This window comes from Tauraco erythrolophus, chromosome 8 (assembly GCF_009769465.1).
Source record: "Tauraco erythrolophus isolate bTauEry1 chromosome 8, bTauEry1.pri, whole genome shotgun sequence".
NCBI classification, from domain to species: Eukaryota; Metazoa; Chordata; class Aves; order Musophagiformes; family Musophagidae; genus Tauraco; species Tauraco erythrolophus.
In genome coordinates, this window is record NC_141472.1 from 7,107,512 (window position 1) to 7,133,695 (window position 26,184).

Genomic DNA, 26,184 nt, shown 5'->3' on the forward strand with positions numbered 1-26,184 from the left:
TCCAGACCTTTTCAAAAAGAAATGCGATGAGTAATCCCATTAGACAGAAGTCTATGCTAGGGCATGTGCAAAAGCTCACAGGTAAAACAGTGAGCTAAGAAGGGTCTTGCTTTAGCCCAAAGGCTTGGTGGTCTCTCTGTGGAGACCTGCTTGCAGAAGTCAGAGCATTTCTCAGCCAGGTGTGGAACGGCCCTTTCTCCAGGCTTCAAGCACTGCCCCAGAACATCCTTTCTTAAAGCTGTTTTATTTCCACCAAGAATAACTGAACCATATTTTCTGTGAGGCTGTGTGAAACCAGCTGATTTTCACGTCAAGATGTTGACTTGATTTTGGTAAGAGCAGACGTCAGCAGTACAGGCTGGGACACCCTGACCGGTTCAGGTGGCCATCCTGCTGGCTGGGAGGGCACACACTCCCCCCATCACTGCACTCAAAATCCTCACCCAGGCCATGACACACTGCATCACTTGAGACAATGCTGCTGAGATGAGGCAGAGATAAGCCTGAGCTGCTGCAGAGGCTCTCTGGGCACTCTGTGCCCCAATGGGCTCCTCTCACCTGGGGAGAGGGACCACCACCGCTGCTGAGGGGGCAGAAGGCAGAAGGGCTGCAGGAGCTGCCAGGCGACATCCCAAGAGAGATAACATCATCCAGCTGAGACAACAGCCCATGCCTTCACTTTTATTACAACCAGGAGCTCCCCTTACATTTAAGCTACTTGTGTGCCAAAGGAAAAATTTCTAATATTTTTGAGATAACGGGACCAGCCCCACAAGTTTTCCACGCAGAGGTCTGAGTCTCGTACCAGCTGCTTTATGAGTAGGTAGATGCCACACAGTCCTGCTGCCCCCATGACAAAGAGCCCTCGATTAATTACCTGCAAGTGCAAAGAGAAACTCCAGCATCATCAGAGGTTTGCTCCTACCGTGCAGCACCAAGCAAAGTCTTCACACCTGCACCCACCTGGTGATATCCCACCACCAAAGCTTCCTGCCTGCAGCTGCACAGTGCTGGCCTGCAGGATGCTCATGAGGCTCATGGCATGGGGAGGACGGGCACTGTCTCTGACCAACCTTTTTCTGCCATTTCCAGCGCTGAAGTGCCTCATGGTAGCGAATTCTGGTGAAGGTCACCTGGGAGGGTTGCAGGAGCACATCACCACCTCAAAGTCAGCCAGGAGGAGCTCATGGCAGCTCAGGCAGTGGGGACCCAGGTGCTGCCCTTACCATGGTGTACAGCGGGACGATGGTGGAAGGCATGAGAGTGTGGAGGAAGTTGTCTACATGCTTCCGGAAAATGAACCACATTGAATTGACGTGCTCGCGCATCTGCAACAGAGCAACCATCACCCGTTTGCAGGCCATCTTGGCAGAGCTCCCCTGCATCTTCTGCTGCATGTCCTGGGGGTCACTGCAAGAAGCAGAGCCTCTCCAGCCCCAGTGGCATTCCCAAGGAGCTCTTAGGCTAAAGTCTGCCGGGGTGAGAGCCCAACCAGATTCTTGCCAAAGACCCCGTCCACTGTGTGCATCCCAACAGAGTGCCACTGTGTGCATGGCCCCTGGGACCACGTGTCTGTGCGCAGCTCACCTACCTCTATGTAGTTGTACATGGCTAAATCTGAGATTGCGTGGTCATCTGGCACCCGCAGCCTGGAGAACTCAGGGAGGCAGGCACCTGGGAGAAGAAAGCAGCAGCTCGCAGGAAGCTCCCCAGCAGGATATCCAGCTGCCTTCAGCTGCAGAGGGATCCTCCTCTGCTCTTGCTCCTCCCCAGCCACCTCACTCACCAAGGTCATTGTGGAACTGGTCCATTAATTCATCGAAGACCAGACAATCCTCAAAGCCCTGGGAGGAAAATTAGAGGGTAAATAGGCAGAACAAACCAGGCGTTCATGAGAAGTGCTCTCATGGGTGATTAGCTAGTGTAGCAGTTCACACATGCAGGGTCCCAATGACCACAGCTTCAGAGCAGGAGTCTTACTCCAGGCCGCTCTGCCAGGGGTCTTGCAGAGAAATCCAGGGTGTTGCCTTTCCCGGCAGCCTGGGGCTGTCCTGCTGGACCCCCCTCCCATGCAGTCCTCTGCCCCATGGGAAGGTGGTACCACTGCCCTGTCCCCTCTCCTCCCCAGAGGACAGCTGGGCCTTAGTGAGCAGCCAGGTGCCTGAGGGAAGTTCAACACCTGCCAATGCAGAGGACATCAGACTCACTGTGAGACAGGCCAGCCCGTGAACTCCATGGAGCTACACTCTAAACCCAGGCATTTCTGGGTGAAAAGAGTGGGGACCCGACTAACACAGCCCAGGGCCAGCCATGAACTTACTGCGTTCATGCCCTGTCCATAGAAGGGCACAATGGCATGCGCAGCATCTCCCATTAGCACGCACCGGGAAGCAAGGTGGTAGGAGGAGCACTTCACAGATATCATGGCCTGGGCTGGCAGCAAAAAGTAATCGTGCTTCAGCTCGCGCCTTCAGGCAAAACAATAGATAACTTCACTTGTGGGACCACAAGAGACAAGAAGAGCAAGTCATGCCACATTCAAGCTCAGGCAGCCAGGGCCACGGCCACTGTCAGCATTGGGATGCAAAACCCAAGCCTATTCACTAGGACATTTGTGCCAGGAAAAGTGTGGAGGTCGTAAGATCTATTTCATTAACTTCCCCTTATGGACCAAATATTTTGTCTGCAGTTTTAAGCTCTGAATACAACCTGACCATGAATAAGAGTGTCAGCAACATCTCAGTCCTCTTACCATGAGCAGTGGTGGATGGCAGCCACTGTAGGAAGGCTACACTAGAGGATATGTGAGTTTCTAAGTTTATATGAAATCCTGTGATACAGTCTCCCCAAGAGGAAAGGAAACAGACCCACACAGCTGAGACCCTTCAAAGCAGCCAAAAAAAAGACTTTAACAGACAATTATGATGCAAAGCAGAAGTATTAATAGCGTGGGCTGGAGCTCCCACTATCAGGGGAGCTTCCCACCTTGCAGGAAAGATCCACAGCCAGCAGGACATGTGCTGGAAAGGCTGATCCCATTCACCAGAGCCCCCAGGCAGAGCGGGATGCTCTGGCTCCATGCTGCTCCCTTGCACCGTTTGCCCAGCAGCGAGAGGGTCCCCACAGTGTGGAGAGCAGCATACCCCGGGAGCTGCCTGCTCTGGTATCTCACAGCCCTGATGGTTGTTTTAGCCATACAATCAATAAGTGCCAAACTTTGTTTAGTCAGCACAGTGTTGGGGTTTTTTTGCCAAGCCCAGCTTTTCTCAGTCTGTTAGCTAAAATCTCAACGTTTAGGCAACTCAGCTGTCTGAACAGTGGGACTACCCTTGGCACACAACCCTCACCTTTGCTCCAGCAAAGTCACTTCACTTGCCCACCTCTAACATCAAAAACACACAGCTTATGAGCAGTTAATCCATCCCCTGAGGTCAAAACCTTTAACATCAATATGAAAGCAGCAGGAGGTGATCTGCTCTTTGCTCCCACAGTGGCAGGGCCTGGGCTGAGCAGTGCTTCAGTGCAGTGCAGCTTCATCAGAAACTGCCATGGAACAGGGCTGCATCCTGCTGCTGAGCCTGCTGTTCCAGTATGGACACAACACGGACCTCAGTCTGTTTGCTCCCCCCTCCTTCAGACCCACAGGCCATGGGGATCCAACCCAACAGCGTTCACAACCCCTTAGCCCACCAGCATCAGCAGTCTCTGTCACCAGGACCCCAAGGCCAGGTGGAGATGCGTTCCCTGGCTCAGTGGCACTGCATTGATGAGTGAGAAGGGGAGATGAGGACACTTACTCTCCGATGAGGGCGATGGCATCTGGGAAGTAGGTCTGGAAAAAACTCAGGACTTGCTTGCCTGTCGTGAGCTTCTCAAATTCCTCAAAAGGCATGAAGAGCGTGCAGGTAAAGGACTTGTCCTGCCAGCCATGGAGGAAGGTCAGAAAGAAGCCCAAAGGCCATACGGAGCACCTGGAGCAGCAGCTCAGTGCCCAGCCTGTCACCCAGCAATTGCAACGACTGCACCTCAGACACCCTGTTTCCCATGGTGGGCTTACACACACTGGGAGCAGGCTTGGGGGAGGCAGAAAAAGGCAGTGTGCGATGTGCCGCCACGCTGCCTGGCAGGCTGCCCTGGTACTCCCATCTCTGGTTTATAACATCCAGCTGCAGAGAACTGGTTTTCAGGGGGCTCGAGTGAGCTTGGATGCATGGACAGAGAGAGGTGGCACAGGTCTCTGCTTAGCACTGTGAGGCAGGGCCAGCTCGGAGGGTCCTGCCCTGCACCTCTCCACCCAGGCCATGGGATGCCTGGCACAGGCTGGGGGTCCCTCCTGGCACCTTGTCAGCCCTCCCAGCTCCTGCCACATGCCTGCCACCACACCAGTTCATCCCCCACAAGCAACATCCCATGTCCCAAGAGAGCATGGCCATGGGTTATCACCATGTTGGGCAGTGCAATCATCATGAAGGTGTTTCTTGGCCAGATATGGAGGTAGTTTGGTTCCATGGCAAACTGAAAGAGAAAGAAAATTGCCTGGTGTCCCTGACCTGCCCTGCTCAGTTTCCCCAGCCCAGCCTCTGGTTCCCCTCCACATCATCATACCAGTTGCCATTCTTTGTACCATGAGAAGGCACAATGACCACAGGGCTCCTTTTTGGTAGCTGATACTTCAGGGAGACATAGAGTAAAGCCAAGAGGAAATGGTAGGAAAGATGGCCAGAAATCTGCAGTTTGCAAACGCCAATGTCCCCACAGACCCATTCCCATATTCCCAGGACCTCTCAGAACTAGAGTTAACCCCATCGCTCCAGGGCAGGCTCTTCAGGATTTTTGCAGCCAGGTACATTGGCCTCACCACTAGAAGAGGAAGAGATACCTGTCTTCTCCTAGGAAAGTTTTCATTTGTTGGCTGAGCCACAGAAGAGAAGTTAGTTTCTCTAGAGCTGCTGTAGCAGAGCCACCATGAGAGGGGAACTGGGTGACCCACTTGCAAAGGTGGTACCAGCCCCCAGGACAGGCACACTTACATCTCCATCCTTGGGAGGGATGGTCAGCTCCATATAGCCATGAGGAATGTACTCGTGACTGTAGTTAAAGCGTGTTTGCCTCATGAACTGCTTTCTGACTGTTGAAAAGGCTCCATCACATCCCACGATGAGATTGTAGGTGACTTCGAAGGGCTGCTGGTCAGATCTGAAAGCAAGAGAGTCCTTTGGATCAACCCTGTCATAACTCCAGGCCAGCTCAGCACTGCTGGACACAGCGGATCTTCCTTTTGCAAAATGCCAGGGTCACCTCCAGTATTAATCTTCTAGTGTGAGGGAAGATTGGCTTTCACTAACCAAGGAGCTCAGCATTAGAATAAATAATTATTCTGTCGGTTATCAAAAGCATAACTCTACCAGATCTACCCAAGTTTGCAACAGGCACTGTTAGGATAATGCTGCTATTTTGTGGAGCCTGCATCCCCAGGTGGATGGGGGGCATGACCAGAACTTAACACAACTATGAAACAAGGTTGTTAGCTGCCCTCCCTGACGAGCAATCCGTCCCTGAAAACCAGTGCTATGGAGACTGGCATGTTTATTCCCCACACAGGTCAGCAAGCGTGTGCCTAGCTTACTGCCAGGCTGCTGGGGGCTTACAGAGTTCCTTGAATTCTTTTCAGCCTCCCCATGAACCCTGCTTTGATGTCTCTCCTTTCCAAAGCTGACACCGAGTTTTTCCCACTCAGGAACAACACATTAGTTTCAAACTGAGATTGCTCAATTGTTTGAGGTTTTATGAATGATTAAGCAGAACCTAACTGAACACAGCACTTATTCCCAGGCTTGCGCAGGGATTACCTTTTTATGGTTAACGTCCCCAACTCTGCATTGCACCCCAGGATCTTGTGTCCAAAGTACAGCTTAGTGTTGGAGTACTTCTCAGCAGCTGTGAAAAGAAAAGACAACTAACTGTAGAGGCTTGCACTGTGACCCCAAGAATAGTTTCAAGTGATCCCTAAATTACAGAGACTTTTGCCATTACAGCAAATAAAATTGCTGTGTTGAGCAATGGCCATAAGGCAGGGCACACGAGAACTGCATTTGGTCAGCTCTGGTGAAAACTAGTTAAAATGTGCAAGGAATCCTACAAAGACTTCTTTCTTCCCCTCAGTGACATGAGTCATTGACCTGTTCCCACCATCAATACCTTGTATTTCAGGACCGGATGTGGTGCCTGTAGTCAGTGGTAAATTTGGTGAAATTTGGCCTGCTTGACACAGTGCTCCAACTTCTATTTGTCTCTGTACAATCAAGGGTTGTGGAAAACGCCACAAACCATGTGAAGGCTAAGGAGGTATCTCCTGCTTTGGCTGGTGAAGTTCTAGGAGCAGACACCGGTGCCAGGAGCCAGGGAGCTGAGGCAGTTCCCACCCGATGGTGAATGCAGAAGAGCTGCTCCTCAGGGATTTCTGCGCACCCAGAAAGGCCTCAGAGGGACTTGTCTGAATATCCTTTTGTGTCAGACAAGCAGCAGGGAAACAGCACAGATTGTCTTCTTAAAAACACAGCTAGCTCACGTTTGTACTTTCTGAGGTCCAGGTTATGCTGAACTCATAGAATCATAGAATCATAGAATGGTTGGAACTAAATGATCTTTCAGGTCCCTTCCAACCCCCCTGCCATGGGCAGGGACACCCTCCACTACACCAGGTTGCCCAAAGCCTCATCCAACCTGGCCTTGAACACTTCCAGGGATGGGGCAGCCACAGCGTCTCTGGGCAACCTGTTCCAGTGCCTCACCACCCTCAGAGTGAAAAATTTCTTTCTTAGATCCAATCGAAATCTCCCCTCTTTCAGTTTAAAGCCATTGCCCTTTGTCCTGTCACTACACACCCTTGTAAAAAGCCCCTCTCTGGCTTTCTTGTAGCCCCTTCAGGTACTGGAAGGCTGCAATAAGATCACCCCAGAGCCTTCTCTTCTCCAGGCTGAACAGCCCCAACACTCTCAGCCTGTCTTCATAGGAGAGGTGCTCCAGCCCTCGGATCATCAAACTCACAGGCAAAGAGAGCCTGTGGCCCAAAGCCTCCTGTTCACGGGGCAAACTCTAAATCCTTAGGGAATAGGGCGTAAAAGTGTTTGCAAACAGACCTGGCAACCTACCTGTTAGCAGCTCTCTGTTTAAGTTTGCTCTGTCCACAGAGAGAATGTACTGCAAGGCAAACACATACAGAGTTCAGGAGGCGTTGCTGAAGGTTGCTCTCCATGGCCAGATGAGAAACGTCACCCTCTCCAAACAGCCTCGCTGAACCCGTAGGGGGTCACAGAAGCCCCTTCCTGTTCACAGCGTCCTTTTTAGGATCATGAGCCCCAGGCTGTCCATTATACAGAGCGGCAAATACTGTCAAAGACTCCTCATACTTTGCGAAGCACCTCCAAGTGGCAGCACAGACCAGTACCTGGTTCTTCTTTCCATAGGGGATGGAGTACTTCTTCCCTGAAGGCGTATGTATCCTTCTCGCCCGCATGGGAATGCCTTTGGACACAATCTGAAATGGAAGAGAACATAACCCAGCCTTCTGGCCAAAGCCGAGCTGCCAAGGGGCAGGGCACAGGGTACCCAGCACCGTTCCCCCCATGCACTGCTCTCCAGGCAGAATGTTACGCTCTCCACTCGTACATTTTCATGTTACTGGGGAAAATTTTAAAGGGCTGTCAATGCCAAGCCACTATATTTTACTGAGATTACTTACAAGCTCATTCTCATAAAACTGAGTGCAAAATACTTTCTGACAGAAGGGACATGAAAAGACCCAGGATGCTGGACAGGGCAGGGGACGACAGTCAAATTACATCCTGGTGCTTGTCAAAGCCTGGGCTCCTTCCCTGCAGGGAACCGGGGGCCAGGAGATCCCACCACTGCCAACAGCTGGATGTTAAATGGTGGTGAGCACCGTGCAGAGGAGTGCTGGGCTTTGAGCCCTTTCATGCTGCACAGAAGTTGGTGTGTATAGATTTCAGAGGCCAGCCCAAAGCTCAAGCTTTTGTGGGAAAATACAAATCTGGGCACATCAGTCGGGAAACCAGCCTCCTTTATCGCACTGTGCTGGTACTCCAGCTCTTCTGGGAGTCCACCTACTCCTACTCCTGCCTCATTTGCCCTGACCCTCCAGGAGGGAGGGGAGCATGGCAGGGAGGTGGGCACTGGAAGCTGTTGTCTGAGGGCTGGTCCCCTGGGGAAGCACCCTCTGCCACAAGCAGAGCCCAGCTGCCTGGGGTTCGGTGCTGCCCCCAGGCCAAGGGAGATCTCCATTGGTGGCTGTGCCATGAAGCGGTGGAGAGCCAGGCTGTGAGCATGCAGCGGGAGAGGTCTACCTCCACCCTCAAGAAAGCAGAGCTGCTACTGCGGTGGCTCCTGCACGCTTGGAGATCAGAAAAAAGCCCATCCATCACCAGCTGAAGTCAACAGTCTTTTAACCACAGAGACCCCACCACTGACAGAAGCTGCCATACCTGCTTTTCCAACCCCACGGCTCGGAGGGCTTGGCGTCCTCTGTGGGACAGGGCCAAGTTAATGCTTCTGCCACGGGAGAAGCTGGCCACCCGGATATCTGTGAGGAAAGAGCAGCTGGTTACAGAGATGCTGATACCACAGCCTGGTGCGGCGGCATCTCCCGAAAGAACGAGACGGCAGGTACCAGAGGGCACATTTAGCTGCCAGGAAGGCAGCTGAGCAGTTTCGAAGGCCACTTCCTCTGTGCCTCGTCTGGCCTGGAAGAAGCAGCTGCAGCCAAGTGTTGCAAAGGGAATGCTGGATCCTGACAGCTCCCCGCAGTGCCGGAGGGCACATTATCACTAAGAGACGTTTTCCCTCTAAGCGGAGAGAGCCGCGCAATGAATGCCTGGCAGCTTCTACTGAGACCCACAGACTGACGCTTCCTGGGGACACTGGCAGGTCATCTCCTCCATCACTGTTCCGATGGAAATGTCTTAGTGCCAGCCTGTTCCTCCTCCAGATGGCCTCACACAGGCTTCCTGGGTTGCCTGCCCAGGGCTTGTGGCAGAGCCTCATCCCAACAGTTTTCAGGATTGCATCTCAGCATGGGCCAAAAACTGGAGCAAAGTGGTAAAATCCATCCAACTCAGAAGGCAGGTAGGAGCAACCAGAAGCTTTTTGAACCTGTGATGCTGCTAGCCTGCAGGCTGCTGGCATCGCCTGGGGCTGGCTGCTGGGACCCCTGGGTTCTGCTGTAGGGACCCAGAGCTGTATGCAGGACTCAGGACCGGAGCAGCTGGGCGCCAGGCAGCAGAACCAATCATCCTGACGTCTGCCTGTCGTGGGTTAGGCTGATACGGCAACTAAACCCCACGCAGCTCTCCCACTCCAGTAAAATGGAGAGGAGAAAAATGTAATAAAAGAGCTGAGGATCGAGACAGCAACAGAGGAGCACCCACCAACCACGGTCCCGGGCAAAAGAGGCTTTTTTCTTAATGCAAAACTATTTATTAACAGCTACCTACAAAGAGAAAAGCAAACAAAAACGGTTACTTAAGAGAATAACAAGAAAACAAGGCCAGGTCTTAAAATCAACACCACTCCCCCTCTTTGCCTCTTCTTCCCGGCTCTACCTCCTCCCCCCAGCGGCGCAGGGGGCAGGGAATGGGGGAGTGCAGGTCAGTTCATTCCAAGTTGTTACTGCCGCTTCTCTTAAAGGAAAAGGAGTCCTTACACCATTGTACCTTGTGCCAGTGGATCCCCTACTCACGGCGAAAGCGTGAATCCTACCCGCTGGGAGGCAAATCCTTACCCCATCGGATTTGCCCCAAGTGCGGGCTTTACCTGTCCTGGGCTTTTAAGGAGCTGTAGCCACTCGCTCTGGCGTGGGTCATCAACAAACTTTAAATGCGCTGCGGCGTGGGTCGTGGGTCGTCATACCGACCTTAAATGCGTCTCCGTACAGACTTAGATGTGTAAATGCGCCTCGACCCGTGCCCATGATTCACAACAGTCTCAGGCATCTCCTTTAACAAAGCACCTCCCCATCGGCGGGGGTCATCCCACGGACTCTAGATGCGTACCGTACTCAGGCTCTGGCATCTCTTCTCGACGTGGGTCCTCCACGGGCTGCGAGTGGGTCTCTGCTTGCTCCACCGAGGACTTGTTTGCAAAGGGGCTGCTGGCAAGGGGGACTCAGCCGCGGCACACGTTGTTCCGTCCCATCTTCACTGACCTCTTATCTGTGTGGCCGTTTCTTAGATCTCAGTCCTCTCTGGGTGAACTCGGCCCGGTGGGCACCCCGGGAGCGGGGCTCTCCCCGAGTTCCCCAAGCGCCTCCGCCGCCGCCATCCTCGACGGGGCGGGCACCGGCACGGAGCGGGCACAGGCCCGGCCCGGCCCGGCCCGGCCGGGAGCGGGGGCCGTGCCCCCCTCCCTTCTCCTTGCTCCTGGGCACAGGCACACACCTTTCCGGTTCATTTGTCCGACGTAAATAGGGCAATTCGCAGAGGCGCCGATTGGCTCAAGCCCCGAGGGGGATGGGAGTCCGGTCTGATGGGCAGCTTCTGCCACCCGGACCTCCCCCCCTACTTCAAACCATAACACTGCCCAAGCAGAAAAAGTTATGACAGAGACCACATGTCACACGGGGCTTCTCCTTCCCAGCACTGCACACTGAAGTTGAGTTTCACCTTCCATGGTGTCATTCTCCTCTGCTGCTTGGCTTGCCATCTCTGCCCGGGTTTTATTTGTCTGCCAGCTGATAGATACTGAAGGCAAATGATTTCTCTCCCTTTTTGCCAGCACCTGGGCTGCAAATCATCATTTCTCTGTTGCAGTCCTCTGTAGAGCTGGAGGCTTCCTGAAAGCACTTCACCACCAGCCCTCCTCCACCACTCATGGCAGTGGGTACCAGTCAAGTTGGTGCTTTTACCCCTAACAGAGATGCTGCAGCATCAACAGCAGCTGTTGCTTCCAAACTTCTGACCCAGCTTGGTTCAACAGCACTGTGCTATAATTCCTCATGCAGAGATCGATTTTCAAAGATGAGGATCTGAACCAATATTTAAGCCAAGAACATAAGAAAGGACATAATTTTAGTAGATGAAGGGTGGGTTTCCTCCACACAAGGCAACATGTTTCAGATAAATGCTTCTCCTCACCACAGGAGCTAAAGGGAAGAGTGAAAATAATATCCCCCAAGCGCCACGCTTTCACATTTCGTGTTCTTTCTGCAGTTTCAGTGAGCTCACACAGTTCCTCTTTTGCTTCTTCAAAAACTGTTGTCAGTAAAGGGACAGAAACATATTAATAAAGTGATTAGACTGAACTTACCTTCTCTGGCTTCATAAATGTCAACGTGGAAACCTCGTCTAGCAAAGAAACAAGCATTTAAAGCACCCACCTACAAGAGAAGGATCAGGAATGGTGGATTAAGTGTTTCACTAGTAGCAATATCACAGATCACTACTGAGATGCATCAAGGGAAAGCAGCAGTCAGGGGATGCAGCTCAGCATATACAGGAAGACCCTTTGATCAAAAACCTTAGAGGACTTCTTCCTGGAAGAGTGAAGCCCGCTGGCACCCCTGTCGTGCCTGCAGAGCCTCCAAGATCAAAGTCACCCATCAAAACTCGTTGTATAAAGTCATACCAAATTCAAGGCTTGTTTACACACAGTGATTAATTGCAGCAGGGCTAACCCCTTCAGCCAGGGACAACAGGAACTGGTACAGACAAGCTCCCTGCTCCTCTCCGGGCTGTATTTATCTTCCTCGACAGAATTCAAGGTGCTGCAATGTTCCCTTAGGAACACAGCGGAGGAAGGTAGACCTCTGCAAAAGCAAGATGTTACCTTCAAAAGGACAGCACACATGTCCTGCTTGTTATTTAAAGGGATGGCTGTCTTTCTTGTTCAAGTTCCACCATTAATCGCTGGGCAACATTGCTCCACCTCCCACAGCCCTTCCTCTGAGAAAAGGACTCTTGGCAGCAGAATTTATTTGCACACACCATTCAAGGCAAGTGCCCACCACCAAGGCAAGTGCATTGTGTCTCTGGGACACCTCAGCAGCAAAGCTTTCCCTCGAGGGAAAGAACCATTCTCCTCCTACAAAGTCTTAGCTGCTCAAACCAGCCTTGTTGCTTCCCTCTGTGGGAACTCAGTCAACTCCTCCATAGTGCCCCATCACCTGAGGGAGGAACGATTTTAACAAAAACATTAACCTGACATCCAAGCAAAGCTCTTTCAGCCCTGGTTCCCTGGCAAATGCAATCACACAGCAGCCAAATTGCATTTCCTACCAGACCACCGCCGACAACAGCAACTCTCTTCCCCCGTGGGTCACTGGGCTCCATTGCTGTGGCAGCCCCCACGTCACAGGTTCCTACTGCTGTGTCCCTGCTCCCTGTCCTGCTGCACTGCCCTCGCCAGCAGGGAGGAGCAGGGGAAGGACGTGGGTGGTTACGTCACGCCTGGGTTCTTCTCCCCCTGGGTTCATATTAAAGTTTAACTCCCAGCCCAAAGACAGCTGGTGAAGCAGCCTGGCTGTGTGGTGAGCCACACTGAGCCTCAGGTGATGGAGATGTGAATGTGGTGTTATTCAGCCAGGCCTTTTTAAAAGGCCTCTTTGAAAATTGTAAGGCAATTCTGCAGCCCTCAAGGACCTCCTGCACAGAGCAGGAGGGGAACTTGCATTTGCCAGGCTTTTGCTGGTGCTTCGCTTAGCTACAACTGCAAAAGGCACCATGGAATGATGTGGAATAACTCCTGGAGCTTCATGGGCGTTCTGCTGAGGGTGGGCTATGAACCGCACTGCTTGGCCAGGGGCTTGATCCCATTTGCAAGAACATCTTTCACCCAAGGAAAGTGTGTGTGGCTTGAGCATTTTGCGGTGTGATGCTGAGGGTCCATGCCTAATCTGCAGAAGTTTTCCAAGACTTGGATGAGGCTGTGAGGAGACATCTCTGCGTGCACCATTTCAGATGCCCATCTTTGGGAGGAAGTGCTCTGCCAAGGCAATGCTGTGCACAGTAAGCTTTTAAATGGGAGGAGCCAATTACAGCCTAGATGCAATCATTAAAGAGCAGACAGTGAAAACGCATACATTAACAACCATTTATTGCTGAGCCTGCAATACACAGCCCAAACCAGCAGGTTTGTCTCAAAGAAGCAAAACTAAATTCCCGCACAAGCACAGCGCTGTTCTCCATTGCACGCCCCGGTTCCTGGTGCAGGAGGAGCCAGCTGCTCCTCAGAGAACGGGGAGCAAGCACTGCACCACGGTCCCAGCCTGCGGGAGGAGGCAACATGCAGGACAGGGTCAACAGGACCCCCAAGCAGCCCCAGGTCCAAGCTTAAATGGTACTGTTGGCCTCAGGGAGGGCAGGGGTTCCAGGTGGGACTGGTTGGGGTTGTTAAAGTCTATTAGTGCCCACAGACCTTGGCACTGCATCCAAATGAGTCACTGAAGACCCTCCATGGGGTTTCTCTGATCTACTCAGCAGTGAATTGATCCACACTATCTGACTGACGCACACAAAGCAAAGACAACAGTAACAGAGAGGGCAAAGAGCAAAGTGAGTTTTACATAGTGAATAAATTATTCATTAATTGTTTTCAGAGCATAGATAGTACACCATTAGCCTCCAGCAGTGACAATTATTATTTTGAAATATCACTTACAGCACCCTTTGCATACCCGTATGGTAGGCTTTACAGGTTACTCCACCACCATCCTGGCTTACCAAATCGATAGCAGCACTTTAAGGTACACCAATTAATTCATGGACTGCTGCGGATAACACAGTAGGCAATCACGTAACTAAAGCTGGTCTTGCAATTCTGCCTTCTGCACAAGCAGCCTCAGCCACGGTCTGTGTACCTGCTCCAGAGGCAGGAGGCACAGACACGCAGGGAAGCACCTGACCTGCCGGTCAGCAGCGCCATGCGGTGTGATAAACAGGCCACAGTTCGAAAGCTTTTTCTTCCAAGATGATACACATCAGCTTTTCGCCACCAGACCTATCATCTCCTTAACTACTGACAATAGTTCTCAGCAAACCAGATGAAGCTTTGCTGATCATGGATTATCAATGTCCAGTGCAATATCTTTTCTTCTGGGTAACCACTCCAAACAAAAGTTAGGTCCCTGGGTTATCTTCATCAGATTCACTCACAAACTGCACCAGACAAAAACAACGTAAAGATGTCCTCCACTTTAGAAACAGAAGGTGAGAAGGCATTGAGAAAGTGCTACTAATTCATTGTTTATCTTTCTGTATTAAACACAACCTGGCTGCTGAAAACATGAAAAAGTATTGCTTGATTGAAGCTCCCAGTGAGTTCTTCTCCACTGAGAACTATTTATCCAAATAGTGTGTAAAGCCAACTCATGCAGGTAGGGCAGAGTGCTGGTCTTCAGGAAAATCCAAGGCCAGGATTTTGCTCTGCTTTGCAAGTAGCTTGCATTTGGATCGTTCCTGCTCATCTTTAGTTCCCAGATAGGTAATCACTGTAGGACAAGTATTTCTGTGAGGAAGTAAAACCAAAAACGTTGAGGGAGGAACACTTCAGGCTGGTGAGGTTTGGTAACTAACCCCTCCTTCAGGCATCCTGGGTTAGTGTGCATCGTCGTCCGCAGGAGGGCAGCGGGCCCCTTTGGAAGGGGCATTTCCTATATTCGCACCTGAAGAGGACTCAGCCCCAGGGCTGGGTTATACTCATTTGCAAGGGTTCACATAACACTGGTGTTAAGATTATTTCGTGCCCAGGGGCTGCTGTGGGCTGCCAGGCCTGCAAGAGGCTTTGGGATGGTTTTTCTCGATTCTGTGAAGAGACAGCAAGAAAAGTGGTGATTGCCTGTGACTGGTCTGGGCTTGGAAGATGAGAGGAAACAACAGAACTAGCAGAAACAGGTGAACAGACCACAGGTGCATGGTTCTTAACATCTGCAGTCTTTCTCCTTGTACCAACAACGTGCAGTCATGCAGACATTAGGCTGTCAATCAGAAATTACTCAGGAGCTGTTCGAATACAGGCTGACCTCAGTAATGCAATGGTCCACTTGTAGAGGAACATGTATTGTCAGTATGTGGGCCACCTGGAAAAAGAAAGATGGCTTTATTGTGTTTGGTAGTAGCCAACAGTGCATGCTTGCTGCAGCTGCAAAAGGACAGTGTAGATGTGTTGGATCTCATAATTCATGGTGGAGCTGAAGAAGATGACAGCTAAAAAGCCATGACAAGGTCTTCCTTTGATTTCTGCAAACAGCTAATTGCATCAATTCTGGAAGGAGCCAAGAGATCTTTACCAGTACAGATTACAAACTCATGTAAAAGTGAAAGGCACAGAATTGTTTATCCCTTATAATCCCATTAGGTAAATAATCTGTTCAGGAATTCAAATCCTATGCTAAACAGGGCTATAGTGATACCCCTGCCAGCAGGGTGCCCATGCCTGAGACTGCAGCCTTCATCCTCTACTTCTGTTCATTAAGGCTTTGAAAGAGCCATAGCACAGAAATAAAAGCTATGTTCTGACCAATGCAACAGTGAGTCCCCATCCTAAAGTCTCCAGCCACCCCACCAGACTCTAGCAGTGTCCATTTCTTTACCAGCCTCGGCACAGAAGAACTTTCTAGCACCACCGCTTCCATGCCTGTTTGCTTGCTATCCCCTCCTGATGTACTTGGCAAGACCACTGCTCTCTCTTGGCTCAGATCCTTGCCCGAGGCCCCTCCTTGCACTGACATTCACATCAGCAGACTAGTTCCAACACTAGCCTGAGGGTGGTCTGCTCACACCTAGGAAGCTGACCAGGACAGGTAGATCTACCTACCAGCTCAGAGGTAGCAGGGAAGGCACAGGCAAGTGAGTCCTTTAGAGGAGCTGGCTGCTGACCTCTGCTAAGGGCTGGAGGGCTCTGTGGACCTGAGGGCAGCCTGGGGAGAAGTCCATCCATTTCTGCACTTGAAAAAACACCCCAGCTGCAAGCACAGGCTTATCACAAAGGCTCAGCTTTATTTCTGAGTACTCCCCTTTGTACTATTTTTTTTTTAATTGAGTGGTTGTGGGTTTTTTTCCAAGGAATTTCTGATTAACAAATGTCTCAGCAGTGTTTTAAGAATATAAATCCTACTGGAAACCTTACCCTGAATGTAAAACACATGCAGCCCTTATTTAGCAGGTGTCTGCTGGGCTCACAGGGAGACCCAAACCCCAGTGTAACAGCCACTGCAGAGCAGAGCCATGCAGCATTGCTAGGTGGTGGCTCTGTGTGGCGGGGACACAGCTTGGTGTCATCTGTAGACTTTGTCTGATCCTCATTTTTATTCCACGGTAAGCAAGGCTTAACTACTCGAGTTATCAAGTTATAAGACTGAGTGTATCAACTTATTGCTTAACCCGCCTCAATCCCGTTGTTGTGCTAAAGACAATATTCAGGACTGGCCCTAGTGAAGAACCACAAAGGCATGGGACTGTCTGGTGTATCCTGCTGGCTGCCCCACCTGTGCAGGAAGGAAGGGATAAAAGTTTACATCATGGCTGCCTGTTTACTTACGTAGGCAGGGCAGGAGGTGTGCTGCCGGTCCAGCGATGTGCTGTGGATGTGGACGGGAAGCCTCCATGGGGCACTGGCAGCACCCCTGTGGGAGGGTAGTGGTGGTGGTGGTGCACTGCAGATGGCCTGGGCCTGTCTGCTTTCACAGCCAGGGGAGCAGCAAACTGCAGGTCCTTGTTGGAGAGAGACAAAGGGCAATTTGAGAAATCTGTGCCCCCATGGGAAGCATCCCTGGCTCTGGCGCTGGGTTCCCACTTGGCCACCCCTTGGTAAAAGTCCTTCAGCATGTGTCTGGAGATGGCTTTTGCAGGCTCCAATGCAGGAGGTCCAACAAACACTTGGTGATTTCAGATTTCACCTGATATTTAGAGGCACTCAGACCTCACTCCCCCCAGTTTATCCCTCCAGTCTACGTCAAGAAAATGCATGGTAACAGGATGGCCTGGGGAGAAAGGTGAGGACCGGGGGATGCACACTCTTCCTCTGCCATCTTCCCTCAGACCGGATGAGTGTGCTGGCTCTCCTAGTACCACCATCTGCCTGACATCTTCCTCACAACAAGGGGGAAAGAGTATTCAAAACCTGAAACTGTAAAGTTTAAGGAAAATAGAAAAGGACTTCCATCTGAGGTAACGCTCAGCACAGCTCTGACAGGAGGAAGAGCTGGCACTGCCTACCATTTCCATGGCAAGGCCACCCTGGGACCACGACTGACGAAGCCAGTGGGCCCCCTGCACCGCAGGTGGCCTCCTGGGACATCAGCACCCCAAAACACGATAACTAGCAGCTGCTGTCAAAGGCTTTCTGTCCAGGGCAGACATTTGGTCCCAACAGGTGCAAAAATCCATCAGCTCCCTCCAGGCCATGGGATGGGCTATGGAGGAGGATTGCATTTCCTATCCCTGCCTCAAACCTGGGGCTCAAGAGCTTTTAAGCCATTTGTTGTTTCTGCAAATAGCACATAGGAAAGGTGCGAGTGAGCTGGGCAAGGACTGCAGAAGTGTGGGAGTTACTTTCTCAGCACCTGACAACCTCAACATCTGAGAAAAAGAAAACAAATCTTTTTTACAGCACAGAGAAAAAACAGAGCCTGAAAACGGAGGTGTAGGAAAAGTACAGGGGAAGTTTTTGCAACATTGAGACATACTCTCCTCCCCAAAGATCAACTGTCCTTGCTTCTTAGGTGATAAATGCTACAGACTAGACACTAGAAATGCATTTTTCCAAAGCACTTAAGAACGCTAAGGAGTCGTATCACCTTGTTAAAAATAGCTTAGGAATTGGGCATCTAAGGATATGTTCAAAATTACCTACCTCCTCTTATCAGGCACTGGACATGTTTTGGAAAAATCCCTATAAGGATCTACACACCAAAATATCTTCAAGATCTGCCCCTTCAGAGCCCAGTAGCCATTGATTTTCAGTGAGACAGGAACTAGAGCAGTGGGGCTTTAAGTATGATCAAAAATCTGTGGTTCAGCTCTAGCCTATTTGAAACTGCTGCGTCAAATTTCCCAGGTTACAGGATTTGTAACACAAATATTGCCCTGCTGTTTGCAGCAAGTGGACCTGCAGCAGCAGATGCCCAGTGTAGATGTCTTCCATGCATAGTCTGTTAGTTGTTCAACTGTACAAGCCAGATAATTTTCAGAGGTGGACTGAATCCAGTTTGCACTTGTGGAGGAGACATTCTTCCATTGGGTCCTGTCACAGTGCCCATCGTGGTAAAGAAGCAGGTTGTGCTCTGCTCTGCCTAGTAGCAATCTTCTGGTGCAGTGGGTTTGAAGATGCACGCAGCTGTTAAACGTCCCAGACTTTCTGCACGTTTTGTCCCGGCCCTGCACCCTCCCCAGGAGATCAACCATTGCCTCATGCGAGCAAGAATGCCCTTCAGACTCCAGCATCGTTACCTGCTGTGCGTGCTGAAGCAGGGGAGTGCTGGCTCCAGCAGGCTGTGTGAACACCATTGGTGGCAGAGCCTTCAGCATCATGTTCTGCATGATGATCTGGTGCATCTGGGCGTTCTGCATCAGCATCATCTCTACCATATCTGGGAAGAGGTCACCCAAGGGAAGAAAGTAAGAGCTTTATCAGCAGCTGACAAGCAGCAGAGGCATCTCACCAAGAAGTGCCCTCCAGCACAGACTGGTCACTGCAACCAAGACAAAACAGCTGAAAGGGACACATGAAGAATATTAGCATTATTTGCCCAGGCAGTGCAAAATTAATGTCTGTGAATAAGATTGTTCAGATCAGCTCTCCTGTTTCTCCTCCCTTCTACAAGATAGCTGCTGTTGAGCATCTTCTGTCTTTTAGTTTCTCTACAAGCCCATCCCTCTGGCTATGCTGACTGGCAGGCTGGAGAAGGGCTCAGTGCTAGAGCTCGCTCGCTTACTCGAGCAGGGACCGGCTCCTTAAAGCACTCTCCATTGCTTCTGCTCAAGATCGTTGCTTTCCATGTGAGAGGTTTCCTCAACTTTACATGATATCGCAGTGCCAAGTTGAGAGTCCATGGCATGTGCATCAAATCTACTTACGATGATCTTTGTGTCCTAATCACAAAGGACCTGTGCAGTGGATCTAATTTGCTTGGGGGGGAGAAGGAAGGAGAGGGAGGGGGAAAAAAAAAAGAAAAGACAATATTTGAGGCAACTCTCCTTTTTTTTTTTTTTAAACTGGTCATACCAGAAGTAATTTACATGTGTCACCTTCAGAAAAGTCATGCATGAATTGGGACTATTTTGTTTATGAAAATAAACTCTGATTCAAAAATCCAGACACTTAGATGAAGAAAGAATTGAGAAATATTGCAATTTCATGACTGAGGATTTCTCTGTAGGATGAAGAAACTTTTGATTGAAGTTTGAGCCAGGGAAGTCATCCCAGTTTTTTTTTTTTAATCTAATATTTCACAGTAGCATCCACCTGTCTTTAGAAACAAACTCTTTTTATTGGCATTGCACTATATTTGGAACAGCAGTTTCAGCTGCTCTGTCTTGTTTCCAAACACTAGGCATAATAAAAGCCTGTACTGTTCTAAGCAGATTGAACCATAGGTTAAGAGGAAAAAAAAAGAATAAAATCAGATTTTAGAAGCCTGTTTGTTAATCAGAATCATCTGTGCGTGTGAGTTTGACCTTGCTAATGTTACTCAGTATGTTGGGTTGAGCTGTTTTGCTTTCCCAAGCTTCCGTGGGAGCTTAACTTGGCTTTGCTGAGTTTGTAGTCCTTTTTTCTTTAGTTTTAGCAGTAGGAGTTTCTTTAAAAGCCTCTCAGAAATGGTACCTAGTCCATTCATGGAGTGCAATTCCCACAGCTCCAGCAGCAGCCTGGTTGTGAAACAGCATGTCACTAACTAGTGTGGATGCTGTCCCGTGCCCCCTTTCACTCACCGTGGCACCTCGCCTGCCCTTTTTTCCAAGCTGACTGCTAGACAGAGGGCATGTTACCTTCTTTAATGCTTCCGGAGCGGTGGGCTGCAAAAGGCTGGGCAGGGGGGATCTGCGTGATCAGGGCGGGTGGCTGAGGTAACTGCTGGATGATGGTGGCAGGCTGAGGCGGTGTCTGAAAAAGAAAGGAAAATGGAGAAGTCAGGGTTTGTTTTGGGCAGTTCCCTCATCTTCGGGAAGGGAGAGCTGTGGGTATCATCTGCATGGATTTCAGTAAGGCTTTGGACATTTTATCTCCCATAAGATCTTCATGGGGAAGCTGTAGAGGTTGTGGGCTGTATGAGCAGACAGTGATGTGCATAGGAAACTGGCTGAACAGCTGGGCCAGAGTGTGGGCAATCCTCCCACTCCTCTTGCTACCTTGTTCCTACAGTAAACCATTCACACTGTTAATATTGTGCCTTATTTGTAAGATGATTTCCCTTAGATTTTGCCTAGGTTAGTAAGGATCCCATACAACAGCAAGAGGAGTATCTTCCCTTTTGGTGGGATGAGTGTTTCCATACAGCCCCGAAGTCCCTCTACCTGCCATTGTTGTCTCAGATGGGCACAGCACTAGTGGTGTTTCCTAGGAGAGAAGATCCTTACTGTCTGCTGGATAATCCTTGGTGGCTCCACTTGAGGAGGTGGAAAAGGTATCTGGTAGGCATGATGCAGGGGGGCAGCTCTGTGGTTATGACAGGGTCCTTCAGCTGGTACAAGGGGCTGTGAAAGCTCTTCCAGAAGGTGCTGCTCCTGCAAAATCAAGTATCTTCTTAAAGAAAACCTGGTCACAGAAAGGCAGACAGTATTGTTAATGCTCCCTGGGCTAAATGGGATTAGCCCTTGGAAGCCCACAGCAGGGTGCAGCCTTGCTGGCTGAAACACTGCTGCAGAAATGTCCAGCACTGCTGCGTCTGACAGGCAGACCACAAGCGACCACTGCCACGAAGGGAAGCACTCAACCAGTGCCTGAACAAGCACGAAGTTTTTCTTCCCATCTATCTCAAAGACACACAGTTTTCAATGCAAGCAAAAAGGGATGTAAAAAAAGTGAAGAACAAACTGCCAAAAGTTTGGGAAAATATCTCATTAATGGTTGAGACCCTCCACAAACTAGGAATAAGTAGCAGTTACTATTGTCCCTATTTTGACAGCATTAAAAATCCTTTGTTTTCATTTTGGCCCTACCCCAAAGAGCTGTTCAGGATAAACAGAATCAACCCACCAACTAACTGAAGTGGATGCAAGCTTTGTTAGCTGTAGTGAGGGAAGGCACTGCTCTCCAGCCCCTCTCCCTGATTAGCTGGCCCAGCCTCTATGCTCCAAACCAGCAGAAGACTGAATACTGCCCAGCTGAAGAACTAAAGGACTGGAAAGATCTGAATCCACATCGGCAGTGGATGTGCAGATAATCTGTCCCTTTCTCTTGTTTCTGTCCACAGAGACAATATGGAGGGCTCTTACCCTAAGCTCCTGCAGAAGATCTTTCCTTCGCCTTAGGGCACTTCGGAGCATATCTTCATGTCTGTTCCCTGAAGGAGGAAAAGTCCATTATCTTCTCAAAGGATCACAAAAACAGAGATATTACAGCACCTACATTATGAGATTGATTTTGGAAAACGTGTTATAAGATAGCTTGACTTCTTCCACAAACGACTTTAGGCTACTTTTCTTGTCAAATCCATGAATATCTGGATAAGGGCATTGTACCACATGCCGACACAGCTGTTCAGCAATTCTACAAAGGCAATGCATCTTCTCTGAAAATAAACTTTTCAGATTGCTCTCTAAGAGTCTCCTTTTGACCTCCTGGCATAGAAACTCATTTCAGCCTGAAATTTTCTAGATATACTTCATACATGCAGAGGATGATTATGCAAAGTGTAAAAAAAGTTTGGTTTTAGTTCTTCCCACATACAGCTGATTTTGAACTCACCTGAAATGAAAATAAGAAAGAACATTTTACATTGGAGGCTGGCCTGACACCTGCTCTGAAAACATCACTTTGTATTTTGGAACTGTAAGCTGTTAAAAGGATTTTTAATTTTTGGCCACAGCATTGAAGGTTTCCAACTATTTGTGCATCAGCTCAATTGATTATGACCCCAGAGCACAACCTAGAAATATTACTGATCTACTGGTAGCCTGTAATCCATAGATAATATAATTATAAACACTGCATGTCCCATGCAAAGCAATGAATGCGTAGGAGTATTGTTGTAGGGAACACACTACTTGTACACAAAACGTCTTTGAAAGGGTTTGATAAAGACACAAGTTATTTTAAACTCCCTTATCGACTTCTAGCTGGCTCACTAGCCTTTATAGAGAATTGTCTAAACTTTGAAAGCTTCATAAGCGTGCTGGGATTCCTGACCTCTCTGCCCAAACCAGTTAGGATGTAACTGCACATGCATAGTTGCCTGCTAAAATGGTTTCCCAGCTCTTGTCAACACAGTCCTTAAGACCAGCTCTTTCAGTACAGTGATTTGTTTCATTGGCTGAGTCACTTTTTCACACTGGAAACCATGTTCTGGTCTGCACAAGACTGCTTCGAATGTGCAAAGCAGCATTAGTAGTGGAGCGTTCCTCCTGCCTGGGTCCCTCAGAGACACACAGCTGTCCTAACAACTTCTTTTCAGGACCACCAACACCAAGCATACAGCTGGACTGCAACAGGGTCTCACTCCTATGTATAGGAACTAGGATAAATAGGATCACCAGTAGTTTGCTCCAGCAGTTTGCTCCAGCTGAATCAGCATCCACAGCTGAGAGGCTGCAGAGGACACCTGGACAGGAGGTCATTCTTATGTCAGAGCTCAGCTGGCTGATCATTTCCCTTTGCCAAAAAAAAGGAAAAAGTTGAAGAAATTCAAAAAATAAAATGTGGATAGCTGCACAGGATAGCAAGCCCGTTCTCCTTGCATCAAGGCCGCTGAGATTCATTGGCATGGTTAGGACCAAGACTAGTATACAGACTGACATTACTGCACAAGCTTCACTGGAACTCGCAATTTTGCTACTTCCAGTCTCCTACATATAAATTTAGATGCACAGGCTGAGCCAGGGCAGCACTGACTCAAGTTCAGTCTCCCTCCTGCCCTCCAGACAATGTCCCTGTCACAGCAGCCAAGACAGAGCAAGTCCTGACTACCCAAATGCCCATCCACTGAGCATGTAGCATTTAGGGAGGAGATGTAATGATCTGGTGTGACCTACTGAGGGACTGATGCCTGAGAACATCACTAAGCCCTCCCCATATTATGTCTGTAATCAGAATAAATGCTTCTCTTTTACTTGCAGCTGGGAGAGGTGACTCCATCTTCTCTAGATTCTCTTGTTCATTCTCTAGTCTCTGTTGGCAGAACCACAACAAGAACTGGTTATGAGTCAGGCAGCAAAGCTCACAACTATTTCCAATTCTACCTTACATGCATAAGTTTGGGATGGAGGAAATAAAGCAGAAGTGGAAGCAAGTGGTGCTTCTTAACTGCTAAATCACAGCTAGTGAGGGCTACAGGAAGTATTCATAGAAGCATGAAATGCCTCACTACAAATCTAGTTACAGTAAAAGAATAGTCATGCTTCCAACTGGCCAGGCTATTCCAGAGTTGGAAATTGATAGCATGATGAATCAGGAGACTTATACATCATTTATTTTGTACGGCAGAGAGCTGGATCATGTGAAAAACTTCATGCCAGACAGTTTTGGGTATTTGGTGTGCTAATAGGCCTAAATGGTCATGACCAGCCTCACCTGAGGCTTCCATTCACACCCACTGCTTATGTGCCCACAAGCCCCTTTAATCTCAGCTCTAGGTATTCAGTTCCTTCCTGAGCTATACTGGATGAGTATTGGTCTGCAGTTCAACCACAGCCATGCCTGTGACTGGCCATGTATCCTTTTAATCCTAATCTCAACCTGCAATCACTTCCTAGGTTGGCCTTGGACCTGCCTCATCACCATGAGCTTGCCTAATAGATCTAGACTTTTGGTTGAACCTGCCACCATCTCTGCCTTGCTTGGGGGCTGGCTGGCCAGGGTACCTGCTCTACTGGCTGTGTTATTGTGCTCAACTCCCTGCTCCTTAGGGAGCAGCTGACACTTGGGGCTCTCTGATGCTCAGAAATTAGAGACCTTTCACTCATGCACAGGCTCTTTTCTTGGTTCTGTTGATATGGGGATAGGAGTAGGGATAAGACCACATAAAACTATATTAGCTATTGTTTCTATGGATAGGTATAAGAATAGGCATAAGACTACATAAGACTATATTAGCTCTGTGAAATAGCTCTGTGGAATGTTAGAAGTTATGAAATACTAATCCCTGCTTTGAAATACGAACTACCCGAAAAGGAGGCCGGTAAGAGAGACAAAATAAAGGCTAGCAAGGTTGTAACTCGTGACCCGTAGGGAGAAAGAAAACACAAATAGGAGAGATGAGGACTAACAAGAACTAGCATTTGTCTTCAAACAATAACAAGTAAGAGACAACCAGATGTCCACTCAAGGACAGGCCAGGCTGGAATCAGTTTGGCTCTGCAAGCTCAGCCAAAACAGGAATTCTAGGGAAGAGGTAAAAATACACAGTGAGGAACGACCTACGGCCTTCATCCTGAAGACCCCTGCCCACGACCACCAGGAGGCGTGTCAAGGAGGATCCTGAGGCAGGGACTATGGAAATGATTTCTCAGGAGAGACTGCCCTTTTGGGGAGGGGGTTATGAGTATGACTGTATAAATACAAGAAAACCGCTACAGCGGGCGTGCACGTTTGTGGTGGAGCGATCCCCCGTGCACCCAGCGCTGCAATAAACATACCTACTTTACAGCTTTCCCAGTTGTGGAGTCTGTTTCTGCAAGTCACTGTATAGCTCCAGACTGCAGAAAGCTTTGCCCTCAAATGGCTGCCACATCTAAGAGCAAAAGACTTCACTGTGGATCCAGGTTAGATGCCACTTACAGTGTTCACATCTCCAAGCAAATTGTTTTTCCTTTCAGAAAACTCTTTAAGTGGCTTGTGGAGGACATCGAAGCAGAAGATCCACACTAGTGGATGTCAGATGTGCTGAGGGTGGAGGAACAGGGCTGAGCAGAAAACCCTAGGTGCATTAGTGTGCAGAGTTACAATAAAGAGCTACTGGGATTCTGTGCAGCACCTTATGCTCTTCTAGCAAAGGTCTGCTTATGTTTCACCAGGCAACATATCTTACATGAAAGCAGACAAAGAAGAAGATAGGAAATTGCCTTTAAAAGAGTCCGAGATCCTCTTTACCCAAAATTTACTCCTACACTTTGCCTACACTCAAACTGGTTTTGAGCTAACTGGTGACATCTCCCATAAGATTGAAGTCACTTTAACTCTATTTTTGATTTACTGTAGGTCCACGTAAACTTGTACGATGTTATCTAAGAAAGTGACAGTGACCGTAGCACCACTGCATATTGGTCTGCCTCTGCTTCCATGAAGAAAGAGGTTCTCAGCTGGCCGCAGATCTTCTTTGTATCTCAGTGGACACATAATTATTTAAAATACAATGTTAATGCTTAAACATGCAAGAGCAAAAAGCAGCGCAAAGGTGACCACTGCAGAGTTATTCCCTTACCTTTTCTAAGAGTTTGAGTTTCAGTTGTGTCAGGTGATCCACTACTGAAGGATCTGTCATTGTAGTAGTCTCCTGGAAGAGTAGGCAGGCAAAAACAGGTTAAAAAGCTAAACAAAGGCAGATAGGGTTTCAGCAGTCATTTTTTCCCCTCCATGATCTTCATACAAGAATAATTCCATTAGAGAAAAAAGAAAAGACTGTGAGCAATTGAGGGAAGAAGATAAAAGCTTCAGTTTCACTCCCAGGTAAAAAATGAATACAGATGTTCATCACAATGTCATAGACACAGCTTTTTCTGCCCTTTCTCTCAAAGCATTTTCGTGCTGCAGGTTGCAACAGTCACAGCAGGGTAACTTGGGGTGAATATTTGTTGGTTCTTAATGGTTGCTAGCCTTTCCCTGCCAGTGGCACTAAGCGTGGCCCTCTGTGGTGTTAGTGTCTTCTAAGCAGCTCAGAGTTTTGTGCCTGTAACCTGGTTGCTAAGTTCGTAGTGTCAACTCACAATACAAACAATTTAATCTCCAGGTGTAGAAACTTACGTATCTTTTGTAAAGCAAATGCCCAGCACATTAGTGGGCAAGAAAAAAAGAAATAAATGCCAA

At 49.1% G+C, this 26,184-nt stretch overlaps 2 protein-coding genes across 2 annotated transcripts; both read right to left on the reverse strand.

The window, feature by feature from the left end:
• Positions 1-709: 709 nt before the first annotated feature.
• On the reverse strand, positions 710-12,341 carry KMO (kynurenine 3-monooxygenase). Its single transcript, XM_086615757.1, has 15 exons — positions 12,288-12,341; positions 11,320-11,389; positions 8,502-8,599; positions 7,448-7,537; positions 7,152-7,200; positions 5,850-5,937; positions 5,031-5,196; positions 4,444-4,515; positions 3,798-3,919; positions 2,321-2,468; positions 1,787-1,844; positions 1,592-1,674; positions 1,227-1,328; positions 1,074-1,133; positions 710-877 (listed from the first exon to the last, which is right to left on the reverse strand). The coding sequence occupies exons 1-15, from the start codon at positions 12,339-12,341 to the stop codon at positions 710-712; spliced, it is 1,428 nt and encodes a 475-aa protein (XP_086471883.1).
• Positions 12,342-16,541: 4,200 nt separating this feature from the next.
• On the reverse strand, positions 16,542-25,642 carry C8H21orf58 (chromosome 8 C21orf58 homolog). Its single transcript, XM_009986832.2, has 7 exons — positions 25,583-25,642; positions 23,274-23,331; positions 21,441-21,508; positions 20,583-20,729; positions 19,995-20,109; positions 18,456-18,595; positions 16,542-16,718 (listed from the first exon to the last, which is right to left on the reverse strand). The coding sequence occupies exons 1-7, from the start codon at positions 25,640-25,642 to the stop codon at positions 16,542-16,544; spliced, it is 765 nt and encodes a 254-aa protein (XP_009985134.2).
• Positions 25,643-26,184: the final 542 nt, after the last annotated feature.

Coding starts and splice junctions, on each gene's coding strand:
- C8H21orf58 (XM_009986832.2), bottom strand. CDS start 25,642: ATGACAGATCCTTCAGTAGTGGATCACCTGACACAACTGAAACTCAAA. Junction 20,730..21,440: donor ATCTTCTGCAGGAGCTTAGG/GTAAGAGCCCTC, acceptor TTGATTTTGCAG/GAGCAGCACCTTCTGGAAGA. Junction 16,719..18,455: donor TGCTTCAGCACGCACAGCAG/GTAACGATGCTG, acceptor CTCTCCAACAAG/GACCTGCAGTTTGCTGCTCC.
- KMO (XM_086615757.1), bottom strand. CDS start 12,341: ATGGAGCCCAGTGACCCACGGGGGAAGAGAGTTGCTGTTGTCGGCGGT. Junction 3,920..4,443: donor TGATTGCACTGCCCAACATG/GTGATAACCCAT, acceptor CATGGCTGGCAG/GACAAGTCCTTTACCTGCAC. Junction 1,329..1,591: donor CCATGTACAACTACATAGAG/GTAGGTGAGCTG, acceptor GCTCTGTTGCAG/ATGCGCGAGCACGTCAATTC.